Source organism: Cololabis saira, chromosome 1 (genome assembly GCF_033807715.1).
Source record: "Cololabis saira isolate AMF1-May2022 chromosome 1, fColSai1.1, whole genome shotgun sequence".
NCBI classification, from domain to species: domain Eukaryota; kingdom Metazoa; phylum Chordata; class Actinopteri; order Beloniformes; family Belonidae; genus Cololabis; species Cololabis saira.
This window is the reverse complement of record NC_084587.1, coordinates 29,370,291-29,386,038: the sequence shown is the minus strand read 5'-3', so window position 1 is coordinate 29,386,038 and position 15,748 is coordinate 29,370,291. Positions and strand designations below refer to the sequence as shown.

The window sequence follows — 15,748 nt, the reverse complement described above, 5'->3', positions numbered from 1 at the left end:
TTTATTTAACAACAATTAATAGGGCAATTAAGGGGAAATTCATTAATCTATCGATTTACAAAGCTATTGGCACAATTTCCTCTATGTCTCTTATAATTGTAGCCTACACAGCATTTGGCAATAATTGGAAAATTCTTCTCGCAATTACACAAAGTGAAGAGTTTATTAACTAGCCACGCTGTTCTTTTATCAACCTAAACATTTGGGGGAAATAAAAGTGTATTACTTGCAGATGAAAATAGTTGCCAAACAAACCTTCTATTGGATGAAAAATAAAATAAACACAAACAGTGCTAAGATTTGTCATTACAACATTTATTTTTTAAGATGTACAATTTAGTAGAGACAAATGTACCCATTTAGCCACAGACTGAGTAGACTGGAAAGTATTAAGACAGAGAGTAGCACCTTGTGGCTTTGGTCTTTTAATGGAAGCTGTAAACATCTAAGCCAGAAGTGATGAGGTTTATCCTTTTAAAACAACATGAAATGGGCTTTACGACACCTGCAGAAGTATTAGCGATACTTAATTTCCCTGGTGTGTCATAGCCCTGCTGCAGTCCTGCTGTCCCAAATGGACATTGGTCCATTGTTTAGCCTTCACAGCTACTTGGTTAAGTCTCTTGGTACACAGTCCCAAGCTGCATCTTCCATTTTTCAAATTAATCTTTGTGCATCCTGCACCTTGGACCTTGTATGATGTGGCAGACCCCTGCCGCTACAGATCAACATTCACATGAAGGCTCACAGTAAAGCAGGCTTTGGTCAATATCATATAAAATGTTTAACAATCTGAATAGTTTAAAAACAGTAGAAATACCAATGTAGCAGATTAGAAAAGCTTTCTATCAAAATGTTAGTTAAGTATCTATGCTGCTTACAAATACTAAAGCGATCTGAAAGACGATTCCTTATACTTGGCTATTACTTGGGTCTGAGAAAATAGTTAAAAGGTGAAGGTACTGTGACCTTTCCACGTCAATTAAACACTGAATCGTACTTTGTGAATTAGATAAATGTGTAAAATAGTTAAAAAATATGTAATTCCATTCAGTTAAATTACTTCTATTGTGGAGTGGTGAGATTTATGTTCACGGTTCCGACATTGGAGCCATGGGTAATTATCGGAGAGAAGACAACACTTCCTCCCTGGGCTGATACAGTGGGTCCAGCAGTAGCCAGCGGTACAGTGGCAGCAGGCGTTGCAGTTGGGGAGGTGGTGGAGCAGGATGCAGCTTTTAACCCCTCTGTGAATCAAAATACAGCAGTGGAGAGAATTAGTACAAATGAATGGCTAAAAGCTGGATATAGAACGATTTTTGGTAACAGGCTGAGTCTGGGAAATTCACCTTCATGTTTGATCCTTAACTTGTCCGCAACACTGTTGTTTCCCATCTGCTTCAAGACCGATATACCGAGTTTCACGGACAAATCATCGCCGTACCTATTAGTCATCTCGGTCACTAGCATTTTCCGGTCTGCTGTTTCAATAATGCCCCTGGGAATGTGCTGGCAGCCGTCCAAGATGTTCTCTTGGTAGAAGTACCACCGAAAGGTTTCGAAATCATCTTTGCCCATCTCGTTCAGAGTCTCAAGGAGCAGCTTTGAAACCACCATGGCGGCTCACTGAACAGACAGAAGGGGGAATTAGCAGGGACAGACAATGGTTACAGGTAGATGACGCTTCTTAAAAGTGTTCAAATATACCCTTAAATAAAACAGATATGTTAATATTAACAGAAGTCCTTTGCATGGTCATAGATCTTCCTAAAAAATAAGATATCAGGAATTATTATTATCCTTTTATTATTTTAAAATCAACTAATAAAGATTCATCAGCTGCTAGATCTACCATGTCCCAGCAAAGTTGGGAGGGTTTCTATATACACATTAGCCCATTTTACGTTGGCGGATACCCCGTGTTTAACACACAACATGTTGCCTGTCCTTTTTTAAGACTATGCGGTGTGGTGTGTCGAGCTGGCCCCGCAAATAACTCGCCTCTGAAGATCCACTTAATCGCAGGTCTGATCTAAGGTAAACAGAACTGACGCAAGATAGCAGGTCGTGGGAGGTATTTGTTGATCACGTAACCTAGGGTATAGGCAACCCTGGTCCTAATGAGTCGATGTCCTGCATGTCTTTGGCTATATCCACGCAAAGACAAAACTCTTATCATTTCAAATACATTCTTATATGTGTCAGTAAATGTGTGACTTCACATGAATGTACTCAATCGGCCTGAAACACTGTAAAATACATCCCAGGCCTGTTAGTGACGCTGTGATGCTAGGACGGACAAAAGCGAGATCAGGCGGCAAAACATTGGGCATGCGTCCTTGTGCAGGAATCTGTAAAGAGAAGTACGGGTGACACGTATGACGCACGTGTTTCAGAAAAGTTGCGGAGAAACGGTAACAATGGAGCCACGTAAACGGCGTCTTCGAATCTCTCCACTTGGGAACCTGGTTTCAAAAATTATAATTTACAGACCATCAAAACGCCGGCTTCCTATGGATGATACACTGGTTTTACAAAATACTTTTGCGTTTAGGCCTGAGCCAGTGTCTGTGCGGATGAGGCCTCAGATGTCTCCTTGCATTAACACACCTGATTCTGATTAAAGGTTTTCATCAGCTTGTCATCCAGGTGAGCTTGTGTCATGGTGTACTGAAGCAGAGAAACATCTAAATCATGCAGGACTCTGGCTCTCTGGGACCAGGGTTGCCGACCCCTGACTTAACCTGTGTACAACTCACCAGGGGAGTTTATTTTTGTTCATTATTATTATTATTATTAATATTATTATTATTATTATAAAATAAGGAAACAACAAATGATAGTAGCAACAGCAGCAGGATGTCACAGGGAGGGCCTATATTTGCATGATGAGTAACTGGAGAAACGAGATCTGCGAGTTACTCAGCCTCGGAGTTTCAAGTGGCCAAAAGAATGCAGTCTTGTATGTGTATATGTATGTGTATGCGTATGTATGCGTATATATGTGTGTATATATTAAATATAGTAACAATGCACATATATATGCCTTAGGGTTCTACCAGCATGGTATTAACCATTAATATATGTGCAGACAAGGTAAAAAAAAAAAAAAATGCAGTCAATGACAAATGAAACCTAAAATATTTGTCATGTAACACCTGTTCATCCATCCATTACACAACGCGCTTTAAACCCACGTTCATGATCCAGCGATGATAGTGGGATCTAATCTAAAATTGCCTATTGTTGATTTCATAGGCTGATCTGAAATTACTGCCACGGATAATGAATAAATATAACACGGTGCTCCCAACAGCGAAACCAGCGGCTACTGAAGCGGAGCAGGTGCATGTTGTCCACCCCAGCGCTGACATCACTACAATAAAAACATTTCTAACTATTCATAAGTATCATTATAAATACATGAACACGAAGTAAGCAATTACGAAATTAATAACACTTTAAACCCAATCAATCAGACAGAATAGAGAAACAGGAGGTTTATCCATGCACACACTGTCTTTTTTGTGCGTTTTGCGTGTTTGTTTTATATATAGTTTGTTCAAATAATATATTTTGAGGAGTGTGCTAAATAAATAATAAAAAAAAGACACTTGCACTAGATTTGCACTAGTCACCCATAGGCCTACCTTTCAGCGACCAGCTTATTTCCTGTAAATATCTTCACAACTATGTGAAGAGTGTGCAAGTGCAGGTGTAATGATGTACAGTAAGGCTTGTTTCCAACACATGCACTGAGCTTGTGTCTTATATCGATCTGCGTGGACGAGAAAAAATAAAAACCGACGTGTTCTTCACAATAAAAACTGAAACACTCCGCGTCCAGTGTGTTAATGCATCTCTGCTGAGCTGCCTGTCACTTTACACTATAGTCCGCCGTAAGCCCGAGCCGAGTTCACGTCTCACTCTAAAGTATGTCAAATAATGACTCCCGAAAAGCTCAAAAGCCTATGTTATTTATAATGTCCGAGATGACTAAACTTACCCTCACGGTCTCCTGCAGATGTGCCAGCGAATGTACAAGTACAGCAATTGTACTTTCTCTTTTTACTTCCGATTTTGAATTACAGGAAGTACCGAAAATGAAAATACAATTCTAAGTATCTTTTTGGGCATAGTTGAATGATATAATTTACAAACAATCTTTTTTTTTTTTTTTTTTTAATCTATTTTAGCCTATATAGTTTTTTTGGTTGAGCTAAACATTTAAATTGCCTGGTGTTCAAACTAATAATGATAGCAGTAGTAGTAGTAGTATGCAATGTAAAATAGCCCTTCTCTATGTCTTAGTACTGACCAAGACACAGGACGCAGAGCTGGCAGAGTTGAAGATGTTAGGATTTTCTATGGGGGTGTGAAGGATGGACAGGATTCAAAACAAGCAGACAAAAGGAGCACCCTGGGATAGACATGGGGAATCTAGACTGTACACATAAGAAGGAGGGATATAAATGCATTAGTAGAAGGATGCAGGAGATGGAGCTGCAACAAAGGAGAAAAATGGGCCAAATTAGAGACTTGTGGATTTGATGAAGGAGGGAAGAGTTGCTTATTGTGACAGAAGAAGATCCAAAAGAGAGGGTAAGATGGAAACAGGTGGTCTGCTGGGGTGATTAAAGAGAGCAAAAAGCTGAAAGAAGAATTTTCTAGATATATAATTAACCCATAATGTACAGAGGCCCTAATGTTATGTCAATGAATTAGTTAAGTGAGTAAAGTGAGTAAATTAAATAAAAATGGAAGCATAAGAAAAAGTGAATTCATTTGGTTCCAGAATTAAGAAAATCCTAGATCTAGTGTATTTTTGAAAAAGTAGCAGCAGCAGCCAGGTGAAAGTTCATGGCCTCTGTCTCTATTGAAAATCAGTAGGCAAGTGTTTGAAGCAGAGACCACGAATTCTACTTTTTTATACATATTTTTTATACATACAAATTATAAATGATATCAGTTAATCAGTATCTTATCCACACTATAAAGTAAGTGGAAGGACATTTTGAGTCTTTTCAGCAGCTTAACATTGCAACTTATAGCTCCAGTGCCCCTGTGCTAACATTAATTGCAGTTTTGCTTGGTAAAAGTTGCACGAATTATCTGTTTTACTCTCGAGTCACGAAATAAAGGAGGAGTTGTCTGCCAATTCCTTGGAAACTTTATGCAACAGTCTCTTTATGCACTTTTCTTTTTTTTGCATGACTTAGTATGGCGAGTGAAATGTTGTCTGTTCAGTTTAAAACATATGAAGAGAATGCCCAGGACTGTCACTTAGGTAGGAGCACTGGGTGATAAAATGGGGAAAAAAATCGAGATAAAAAAATGTAAAAAAAAAAAAAAAAATGACAAAAAACATATGAAGCTTGTACGGGTCTTTCAAAAAAAGATTCAGTGAGTAATGTTTTGTATTAAAAGGTAACAAAACAACAGTTATTCAATTGTTTAAATTAAGTGCCATAAGTAGATATAACCGTGACTTTTGCTTTCGAGGGTTCATATAATGATCCCATTTGGAAAAGCTCCCACATTTAAATTTTCTTAACAAATAAAAAAAAAAACAACAACATACAAACCAAATTTATAAAAAGTCATAATAATGCAAAAAGTTACTCATGCAGTCTAATAACAAGGCTAATGTCGTTGTATCAGGAAACTTGGATGCAATCCAAGTCCAGGTTTTGAAAGCAATGGTTGGCATGCGTATTATGTCACGCGGATGTAAGTCACTTGACTTCAAGTGGTTCATGTTTTGATCAATTCCAAGAAATGTCTGATTACAGCACACAGTTGCGTGGAGCTGTACCTGAGACGGAGCACAATCAGAGTCCACAGTGAAGGGAGAACAGAAAAGCAACATGTCCTTTTCAGCTGCTGCAAAATATCCGACAGCGGTCGGGAAACTCCACGGAAACGCGCTGCACATCTCTTGATTTCTGGCTGGACCTGCAATTAAAAAAAAAAAAAAAAAAACTTGATTAGGTTGATTATGTTGTTGCAGATTATTCTACTACATAACTCACCACTCCACAGATGTGGAAATAAGATATATACAGTGAAAGACATTATTTCCAGCATTTTCATCAGAGTTTGGCTTACAGAGTCACAGGAGTGTCCATGAACCAGAAGACATAGCCATTGTCTTCTAATCAGAGCTGGTGGTTTGATTCCCAATCCCACTGTGGGGTGTGACAGTAGAAACAAAAGCAAAAACAAGTTAATCAGCCTTCTGAAAGCACAGTGGCAAGGAAGCATATTTCTGCAGTTATTTACCATAAAATATGATCTGATCTCCACCTAAGCCACAATATCAGACAAACACAATGTGCTGAAGTCGATAACAGAAAGATTTATGATTTCCTGTGACTTTATTAAACACGGCCATTAAACATTTACAGTACTGGAGAAAAAATTAAGTAAAACCCAAAGCTGGTTACTTATTCAGTAATTAGCACACCTGGAGTCCAGTTGATAAAATTAGTTTGAAGGTGACATTTAGCGTGACTTTAATGGATTAAAGGAAGTCAGACATTTAAGCTTTGTCATTTATAAGAAGATTCTGTTGAAATTAACTGTCTTGCAAAAAATGTGTCTATGAAACCAGATGTACTGTATACTCTTCCTAGAAACCATGAGCTGCAGCTGAAAACTTGCAACCATTGCTGTAAATGGCAAACATCTGTATGTTATTGCACAGGCTCTCCACTACAAAAAAAAGTTAGCCAAAGCCTATTTAATATATGCAACTGGGAAAATGGAAACTGTGGACCAATGAAACCATTGGATTGTTTGAGAACAGTCAGTGGGAGAGTGGGAAAATGTGGTGGAGGTAGTATCATGGTTTGGTTTTGCTTCACTGCCTCATGGGCTGGACCACTTGTCATTAATAAGGCAAAATCAATTCTCAATTTTATAAAATGATCCATCAATTTTTCTATATCTGCTTAATCCTATGCAGCGTCCCAGGGGGCTGCTGGAGCCCATCCCAACTCATTACAGACAAAAGGCAGGGGAACACAGGTCACCACTCCATTGTAGTTATAAAAACTATCCTACAGGATAATGTCAAGCTGGATCTAAGAAAACCGACCTTGTGGAAGGAATCAGAGACTAGACTCCACGGTAATTCGGCAGAATGACCTCAAGAAAAGCTGATCACACCAGACATCCTGCCGATGTGTCTGAGTTGAAGCAGTTCTGTAAAGAGGAATGATCAAAAACTCCTCCTGAACCTCACACATCTGAACTACAGCTACTTTTCTTGCTGCCAAAGGAGGTTTGGCCAGCAATTAAATCCAAAGGTTCACTTAGGTTCACATCCTCATATCTGTTATTGTTAAATGGGTGTGTTGAATAAAGGCCAGAAATGATAATTCTTTGTATATTGTCAGCTTAAGTAGTTTGTGTTTGTATATTATAATGACTGAGATGAAGATGAGGTCACATTTTATAGCAAATGTATGAAGAAAACCAGTTAATTCTAAGGAATTCACAGTTTTTCTTGCCATTGTACGTATAAATAAATAAATACAGCAATACGTATGTACACTGGGTAGTCTGTATGAAATGAGAGCTGAAAAAAAAGCAAATTTATGAAAGTCAAACTGTAGCGTAGCATTTGTTGGATTATCCACAATGTTTGAATGACGTAACAGTGATCAGAGTGCAATCTGAAGCACAAACTAACCTCGTCAACAGTTACTGTATCGCCGCAGTCCTTGTGTTGGTCTGACAGGACGATTACAGACAGAGCAGCGATGCCTGTCAACATGAGAGGGAACTGATTGTGCAGCAAGTTCAAAGGTGAACTTTAACACAAAGGGTGGAGATAAGCAGGATCTTTGCTAAATAAGGCCACAAAAATGTAGTGTTGTTTGGTATTACTTTAATTTCACCGAAGCAGTTGAGTTTCAGCTGTGTTTGACATGTAGAAATGCTCACAGATGCCTATACGCACACTTTTCTTGCCCTCTACACTGCAGCGTTGCTCTGAATTATTCTTGACCCTCCCTTCCTTCCTCTCCTGATATACCAACAGAGAACGCCCAGGGTGGGTTTCAGGGGCCAGAGTAAAGGAACCGCCTGATCATCAGCTTCAGACACACAGAAGTAGAGCAAACACACCCACCCATGTCCATAAAAACCTGAAGCACCCAGTGTTTTCCCAGAACCCTCAGTCCGTGTCCAAGCATCAGGCAGTCAGTAGCTTATCGTCTCGTTTGAAGCCGCTGTTCTGAGTGACGGAACTGATGAAGGATGTGTTTTCCTGGATGGACAATCACACTTGTGCTGTTTTGCCTCTGTGGCTCAGGTGAGTGAAATGACGTCTGGACAAGTACTAGGAGAGAGTATGATTAGACAAACCTGCTTAGTGTAGAAACAGGTCAGATGTTACAGCCAGAAATATCTCCCTTAAATGCCTCGTCATGTTACGAAAAGTGAAAAACTTGAAAGTATCTTCCTAATCGTGGACTAGGCAGTATTTGACACACTTTTAAGAAGATTAACAATGTACATTTAAAAAATGTCATAAAAATGGTGTGTATCTGTGTATATGTTTTAACAGATGAGCAATAAACTGTGTTGTAAAAAAACAGTCGTAGACCATTGCGCTTAGAATTTTTAAAGTTTAGTTGAAGTCAGATACATTTCAGACAAATGCTGGAAACTTTAGTACCTTAGTTAATGTAAGACATAATGCAATAAAACTCATCTTAAAATTTTTTTATTATAGATAACTGAATCACATATAAGCTGACTGAATGACAAAAATATCAGTATATCACAATACGGATTTATATACAGTACAGACCAAAAGTTTGGACACACCTTCTCAGTCAAACAAATGGGGAAATGTGTCCAGACTTTTGGTCTGTACTATTACATTACACACAGTATATATAAGTTGATATATAAGTTTTTATCCCTTAACAAGACTGTGTAAACAACTCACAGCAACTGGTAGAGCAGCAGGCAGGGAAACACATCAAATTCTGACAGTCAGCATGCCTCTCGAAAGTGAGATCATCTGATAGGCGAGAGAACAACCTCAGGATTTGGTGGAACAATAGTTAATTCAAAAGAGGAGTGAGTTCTTCTGACTTGGGCAGGGTGTCCTTCCTTCCTCAGAGGAACACACTGGGTGTATTCAGTTTGCTTTAAAACAATGGTACACAATAGATCATCTGAAAGGGTTTTATTCCACAAGATGGCAAAATTCAGATGACCCATGCCTGTGTTATGGAAAGACAGGATAATATGACTCATGAGTTTATAGCATACAGAGGCCTCATAAACATAGGAAGGGATGCTGTGTATTTATATTCTTATTTCTGTGATTGTATTTAATGTCATAAACGTATGAGTCTACACAAATACCTGAAATTTAAATGAGCTCCATGTCATTCCATTTTTGTAAATCTTTTGAGAACTTACATTTTAGGATTCTGCCTTTTTGAAAGAAAATCCCCAAATCCTGTATAATGTGTGTCACTTAAACTCAAGATATTTCATTGCAAACAGATGTCCATCGCAGGCAGATTTTCACGCAAAAAGATTGGCATCTACAGTATCAAAGTCAGCTGTATTTTTCCAGGAAAATTTAATTTGTGTGCAAACACAGATTTCAAATAACCCTAACAGAGTCAATGATAGTCTGTTTAGGGAGGTTGTGAAAAATACAGTTAATATAGTTTTAAAAAGGAACCACATGATAAAATTAATTAATATTAAGAAATCAAGGGAGGATGTACAGGGACAATATAAAAGAAAAAAGAATGCAGGTATTTATATAAACATTTCCATATCAAAGTGACCTAATCTGAATTATTTTCTACTCCTTGCCATCACACTTTCTGCCAACCTGGGCCTTCAGCTAACTCCTTCCCTTACACATCTGCTCATTCCCTTCCATCACAGATAACGCCTCCTTCTCCCTTACCAACAAACTTGCCTTTTGAACATTCCCCTTTTCTCAGCACCCCATCCTCCACCCCCCCTTTCACCAGCAGCTCTGGAGAGACAACAAACGGAGACAACTGCCATCTGAAGATGTCCCCTTCAGTTCTTGTGGTGAGGTACGTTGGGAATACTGGAAGGTTGCTCTGTGTTTGAAAGGTCTGTTCAAGCGCAAGCATTTGCATACATATGATGAGATGTAGTCATTTCTTTCTTCATAAGTGCAAAATAAAAGTTTATATTCCTTTTGATAAGTACATCAGGGGGTTGCATAACACTATGTAAAAAAAGTGCATGTAGTGTGGACATTATTGAAAAACACAGTTGTAGTCAATACAATTAACCCTCAATCTCCCAATGGGGAGGTTGGTCTTCAAAAACAAACATCAGTAATCAATTCGTTTTCACACCTCAGTTCACACCAAATCAGCATTTGAACTTTACTGGAAGTAATGCATGGCTTATGTCACTTCAACACTTGATTGAGAGAAACTCCTCTCAGATTGTTATTAGGAAGTGATATTAGCATTAAAAAATAAAAAGTAAAGAAATCATTCTGGAGGTCAAACAGAAAATGGCTGATGCTCATCTGAAGGGGGGCAGTTTAATATTTTACCTTTCCCATAATGTATTTTTTTTCTGTTGAACCAAATAAATCATAAAAATCCTGGGCTGTGGTTGTTTTCATGGAAATGTTAACGGTTTTACTGGATTCATGAAGGGGTAAACTACAACAAAAACATATGGTTCAGCGTTTTCCAGCCATCCCTTTACCCAGAAGAATTGTCGGTTTTTGTTAAGAAACTAATGCATTTAAACACTGATGGAAAAGGCGGAGACATGATGTCCAAGACAAAAAAGTAGGTTTTGCATTTTGTAAAATGGTTGTGCCCGAATGCAGGCCAAGCAAAGTAAACACAAAAAGCCTTCAGCATCAAAGTTACTTGTATATATCATCTTTGGTCTTTCTGGTAAGATTCATGTTGTGATATTTACTGCAAAGTATTCAGTGTTCAGACACAAATGTCTTTGAGGTTAACGGAAAAGCTACATGCCTCAAAATGGATTTGCTGAAAAAACTAATTGTAAACCCTCTTACGTCTAGGTTTGGAGATCCAGTCAAAGCTAACTGCTCGAAAGAAGGGGCTGCGTCTCCTCTACTGGGCTGGGAAGGCACACAGGTACGGTTCAGAGTTGTTCTCTACCAGCCACTTCTTAATTTTAAGTTTATACATAACATTTGCCATCAGCCTCACTTCTCCAAAAGGGCAGTATAGTCGGATTCAAAATTATTTGTCCAAACTAAGTATCTAGCTCCATAAGCAGATACGATTGGTTGCACATACTCATTAACCCGTTGATCAGTAGAACTTGAAGTAGAAGAAGTAGAAGTAGAAGTTGAAGTACAACTGTATAAAATAAAACCAAAGCAATTTCAGCACGTCCAGTTATGAGAATGTTTGGTGTGAAATGTAAATACAGAATTCAAACAATTTTCAAATTAAAAAAAAACATTTAATTAACAACAGAACTTAGAAAACATACATTTTTTGAGAATGAGGAAAGTTAATTGCTGCAACACATCTTAAAAAAACACTGCTATTTTTGCTTGGAGCTGGCTTTTTTTCTAAACTTTGGTCTTTTTTGCAACTACACGCCAATAATAATGAACATAAATATAGATAAACTGGACATGGACTGAACCGTTAACGTGGTTAAATTAAAGTGGTTAACATTTGAATGCGTTAAAATTTTCAGGAAATTTGTTTCTTTGGCTAAATCAAAACATTCAATTTCTTCCTACATTCTTCTCCAGATTCTTTTTGTAGCGGTTCCAGGAAATGAAGACACTCAATGCTCATAAAACGACTGCCAAGTTTTTGCCATAGCTTTTTCTGTCTGCCGCCAATAAGATCCTTAGAAGATAGTCGTCATTTCCATTCAGCCCATTAGGCATTTGTTCTTTGGATGATCAAAAGACATCTCTGTGATCAGCCATAATTTCTCCATGATCTTACCGGCAATAAAGGCCATGTTCCAGCTTGTTTTGATTTTGTGTTTGGGAGTAATGAAATAATGAATCAGACTTTTCCAGGAAAACCCTCTACTCCACTAAACGGTTTTCTCCAGGCATCCAGGCATTCAACGTCAACATCCCTTTCCTATTGTTGCGTCACAATCTATGGAGTCCTTATGATTTCTTCTTTAATGCATCTGAGGAACAGTTACTGGCATTTTGGAAGAGCAATGTTGTCCCATTATTGTTTGATATAGGATTTGAGCTACTCAACAGTGCGGTGTCTTCTTTTGTGGTTTTTCTTTGCTATATAGTGACAAAATAGTGACTTTGGTTTCGCCCCCAGCACATAGATTTCTCTGGATATTCTGAGTCCTTTGATATTGAACAATGTGGATAATTCAAAAGTTCACACATCACTCTGAAAACTCTAATGGCATCTAATTTATAGACATTTATCACAGATTGGTAAGCCTCTGTCTATCTTTACTTCTAAACGTCTTTCCAAGACACCTCCCACATCAATCATGTCACTGACCTGTTGCTAATTAACCTAATGAGTTGCATAATGTTCCAGTGAGTACTTTACAGTTATTCTGCTCCTCACCAGTGGAACAAACTTCCTGTAGACCTGAGGTCTGCTCCAACTGTCAGCTCCTTTAAATCAGGGTTAAAAACATTACTGTTTACTCAAGCGTACTCCTAAATTAAATACTTACCTGCTGTACTCTACTGCCCTTATTTTTAACAGCTTGTGCTTTTTATTATTTTACTTATTTTCTTATTCTTACCTATTTGTTATTTACTGTCTAATTATGTCTTGCCGCTTTTAATGTCAATGTAAAGCACTTAGAATTACCTTGTGTTGAATTCTGCTATATAAATAAATTTGCCTTGCCTTTAAGATTTTTGTTGTCCATGTTTCCCAACTTTTAAACATGTTGCTTCCATTAAATTTAAAAGCTACTAATTTTCATGACCTGTTAAGATGGCGTGTTCATCATCACCTGGTGGTCCATTTTGATTGGTTATATTGCACAAGACGGTTGTTTACACCAGCCATGATAGAACCGTAGACTGTTTATAGGTAGGAACTTGATACGAATCAAACCAAATTCCTGTAACTGATGTACTGTAATAGTGACAAGGCATAAAACAATACTGGATTTACTTAAACACAACGTAAAAGGTTTGACACTAAGGGCCAATCCCAACACACCCCCTACTTTCTTCCACTAGCCCTCCCTCACTACCACTAAAAAAATACTCCCCCTACCCCTACTTTCAGCACCACCCCTAAAATCAGGAAGCTGAGAGCCAAAAGCTGTTTTAATTTCAGCTGTAGCGCTGTTAATATGGCACTTTAAGTTTTAATATTTTTTACAGGCGTAAAAGTAACCGTTAAGATCCCCAACCTGGCCTCAGTTTATCCAAATAACGCCTGTTAAGAAATTTGATCTGATGTTTTCGGCGATGAGAAGAGCCGCCGGTCCGGGGCGCAGCAGCAGCAGCAGAGAACAGACGTGATTGCCAGGTCAACCTGCGCCATCGTCATAGTGCTCATAGGGACTTTGAATTAAATTTAAATTGTTTTGCCAACAGCACAGACAACCAGCTGAGTGGTTGGCTGCTTTTCTTTTTATACATTGTACATGCTTAGTCAAGGTACTCTTTTACCAAGATATTCATTTTTATTTGTGATTTGTGATTGTCATCTTCTAAACAAAGGCTTAACAGCATCTCTGATTTGCATTATACTAGGGATCTTCTGGCCCAACTTCGGCTGCTTTCCTGGTCTGGAGTTTGGACAGAATAACTGAATGGAGCATGAAGCCTTCGTGCTATGAGCTCTTAGACCTGGGGGGGTCGTGCAGCATTGAGCTTCCTTTAATAGTCTACCGTGAGTAACAGTAAGAGTCCTGCAACATTTGACGTGTATCAAACCTTTTGATGTAGTTGATCTGTATCTGTCTCCACAGAACCTCCAGACAGAGTTTCCATCCAATTTTTGAATCACACTGGGGCACTATTCGAGGGACACCGGTACACTCTGCAGTGCACAGTTCATGATGTGGCACCTGTTGAAAATGTCATTGTGACCTTCTACAAAGACCAAACAGCACTGGGTCAACTCCAGTCCTGTAATAAAAGTCAGACGCCAGTGAATGAGAGCTTCACTCTGAGCATCACCCCCTGTAAACCGGATAACGGAAGCCGGTATTGGTGTGAAGCAAAGCTCGAGCTCGGACCTGAAGGTCCGCTACATCCTCCAGTGGTGATGTCACAAAAACTGACGGCACTAGTCCTCTGTGAGTGAAAGAAGGTGTAAAGCATAAATGATTTCCAGCTCTCGTCATTTATCCGCAGAGGTGGCAAATCCGGCTTCAGAAAGTAAAAGTCCTACCATGTATTTGTTCTGTCCATTCACTCAACCAGCTGATTCTAATCAGCACAGCTCTTCAGCCAGGTAGATGAGCTAATTAGTGAACTCACCTGGTTTTAGTGAATGGACAGAACAAATATATGGCAGGACTTTTACTTTCTGAAGCCGGATTTGCCACCTCTGTTTATCCGGTCTCTCCACTAACTTAATTTTCATCCCTTTCAGCGAGTCCACAGCTTGTGCAATCAAAGCTACAGGTGAAAAATACTTCCAAATGCGACATGAAAACAAACCCTCAAGCATTTGGGGGTAGTGGTAGGTCTCCAATTATTTCTTAACATTTTGTGAAAGCAACTAACGAATACTTAAACTTGCTTGTGTTGTAACCTTTGGGAAACAATTCTTGATTTCACATGTATGACAAGGAAAAACTAAAGGTTTAAGGTTACCTTGCACTGATGAAATTATTCTCTTTTCCTAGGAACTTCAAACAGGTTTAAGGGTTGGTTCTTGTTGGCTGCACTTCTCTGTCAGATAGTTATCCAACTGTAGAACCTGGAGGAACAGAGTGATCCAACTACAGTTTGTATGAACTGCTCCGGCATCGAAAAGGGCTTTTCCCTGAAATGTTTTTGTTTTTTAACTGTCCAAATTATCATCTTTGGGGGGAGATTATATCTGAATCTCTTTGGGCATCTTCACTTTCAATAACAGCATGAGTATCGACAACGAGCAAGGTGTTTTTTTCAGAGGGAGCTGCTGCCCAGGTACATGACGAGATGAGACTGAAGACATTCCAGCTTCCAAACCTATAATTATTTTCACAGCTCTGTGGCAGTGGCATGCTTAAAGCTTGATGTCTTTTTACAATGTATTTTTAGATGTAGATTTTCCCCTTCTGTCTGTACGTGCTGGATGCTCAGTTTAGGCTACTGCAACTGTACATAGCTTCAAAATAAGTAAATTGTTTGTCCATACTAGAATTTAATTTGCTGTATCTTGTGTCAAGACAATAAAAACTAAATGCCAGGATAATGCATAACTATTTATTAGTTCAAAGTAAATCCCACTTTCTCAGTTTTTACAAATACAAGCCAGAATGGCAAATGCCTACTGTGTACATATCTTAAATTAAAACAAACAAGAAAACAAAAGAACAATGTACAGTGTCAATATTTTACTGTAGATTCATCCACATGCAGGTTTTCTCATCTCCAGTCCATCTCCTAGGAGTCATCTAGAAAGACAATTTTCTATGTTAGTATAGATTTTTTAGACAGCTGGTCAGGCTTAAAGGAGCATGAGGCTCCTTTTAAGAAATGAGACTCTCTAGCGCCACCCTTCACCACGACGGCCGTTGGGGGTACTGCAGCCAACAGTGA

At 38.6% G+C, this 15,748-nt stretch overlaps 2 protein-coding genes across 3 annotated transcripts; one reads left to right on the top strand and one right to left on the bottom strand.

Annotated features, from left to right (window-relative positions):
- Nucleotides 1–306: 306 nt before the first annotated feature.
- LOC133452148 (pyrin-like) lies at nt 307–6,162 on the bottom strand. Of its 2 annotated transcripts, none has more exons than XM_061731371.1 (3): nt 5,816–6,162; nt 1,350–1,626; nt 307–1,247 (listed from the first exon to the last, which is right to left on the bottom strand). In XM_061731371.1, exons 2-3 carry the CDS (start codon nt 1,615–1,617, stop codon nt 1,066–1,068), a joined length of 450 nt encoding a protein of 149 aa, XP_061587355.1. In that variant the 5' UTR covers nt 1,618–1,626; nt 5,816–6,162; the 3' UTR covers nt 307–1,065. The 2 variants fall into 2 exon arrangements, with proteins under 2 accessions (XP_061587355.1, XP_061587361.1); XM_061731377.1 differs by lacking the exon at nt 5,816–6,162 and adding an exon at nt 4,007–4,085.
- Nucleotides 6,163–8,142: 1,980 nt separating this feature from the next.
- Nucleotides 8,143–15,516, top strand: LOC133452139 (uncharacterized). Its single transcript, XM_061731362.1, has 7 exons — nt 8,143–8,320; nt 9,884–10,085; nt 11,072–11,147; nt 13,745–13,883; nt 13,963–14,292; nt 14,592–14,681; nt 14,848–15,516. The coding sequence occupies exons 1-7, from the start codon at nt 8,266–8,268 to the stop codon at nt 14,916–14,918; spliced, it is 963 nt and encodes a 320-aa protein (XP_061587346.1). The 5' UTR covers nt 8,143–8,265; the 3' UTR covers nt 14,919–15,516.
- The last annotated feature ends 232 nt before the right edge of the window (nt 15,517–15,748 follow it).

What these genes read in the sequence shown, in the direction of transcription:
- LOC133452148 (XM_061731371.1), bottom strand. Translation starts at nt 1,617, where the DNA reads ATGGTGGTTTCAAAGCTGCTCCTTGAGACTCTGAACGAGATGGGCAAA. An exon ending in GTTAAGGATCAAACATGAAG is followed by an intron (nt 1,248 to 1,349) that starts GTGAATTTCCCA and finishes TTTGATTCACAG; the next exon opens with AGGGGTTAAAAGCTGCATCC.
- LOC133452139 (XM_061731362.1), top strand. Translation starts at nt 8,266, where the DNA reads ATGTGTTTTCCTGGATGGACAATCACACTTGTGCTGTTTTGCCTCTGT. An exon ending in TGGGCTGGGAAGGCACACAG is followed by an intron (nt 11,148 to 13,744) that starts GTACGGTTCAGA and finishes GCATTATACTAG; the next exon opens with GGATCTTCTGGCCCAACTTC. An exon ending in ACTGACGGCACTAGTCCTCT is followed by an intron (nt 14,293 to 14,591) that starts GTGAGTGAAAGA and finishes CATCCCTTTCAG; the next exon opens with CGAGTCCACAGCTTGTGCAA.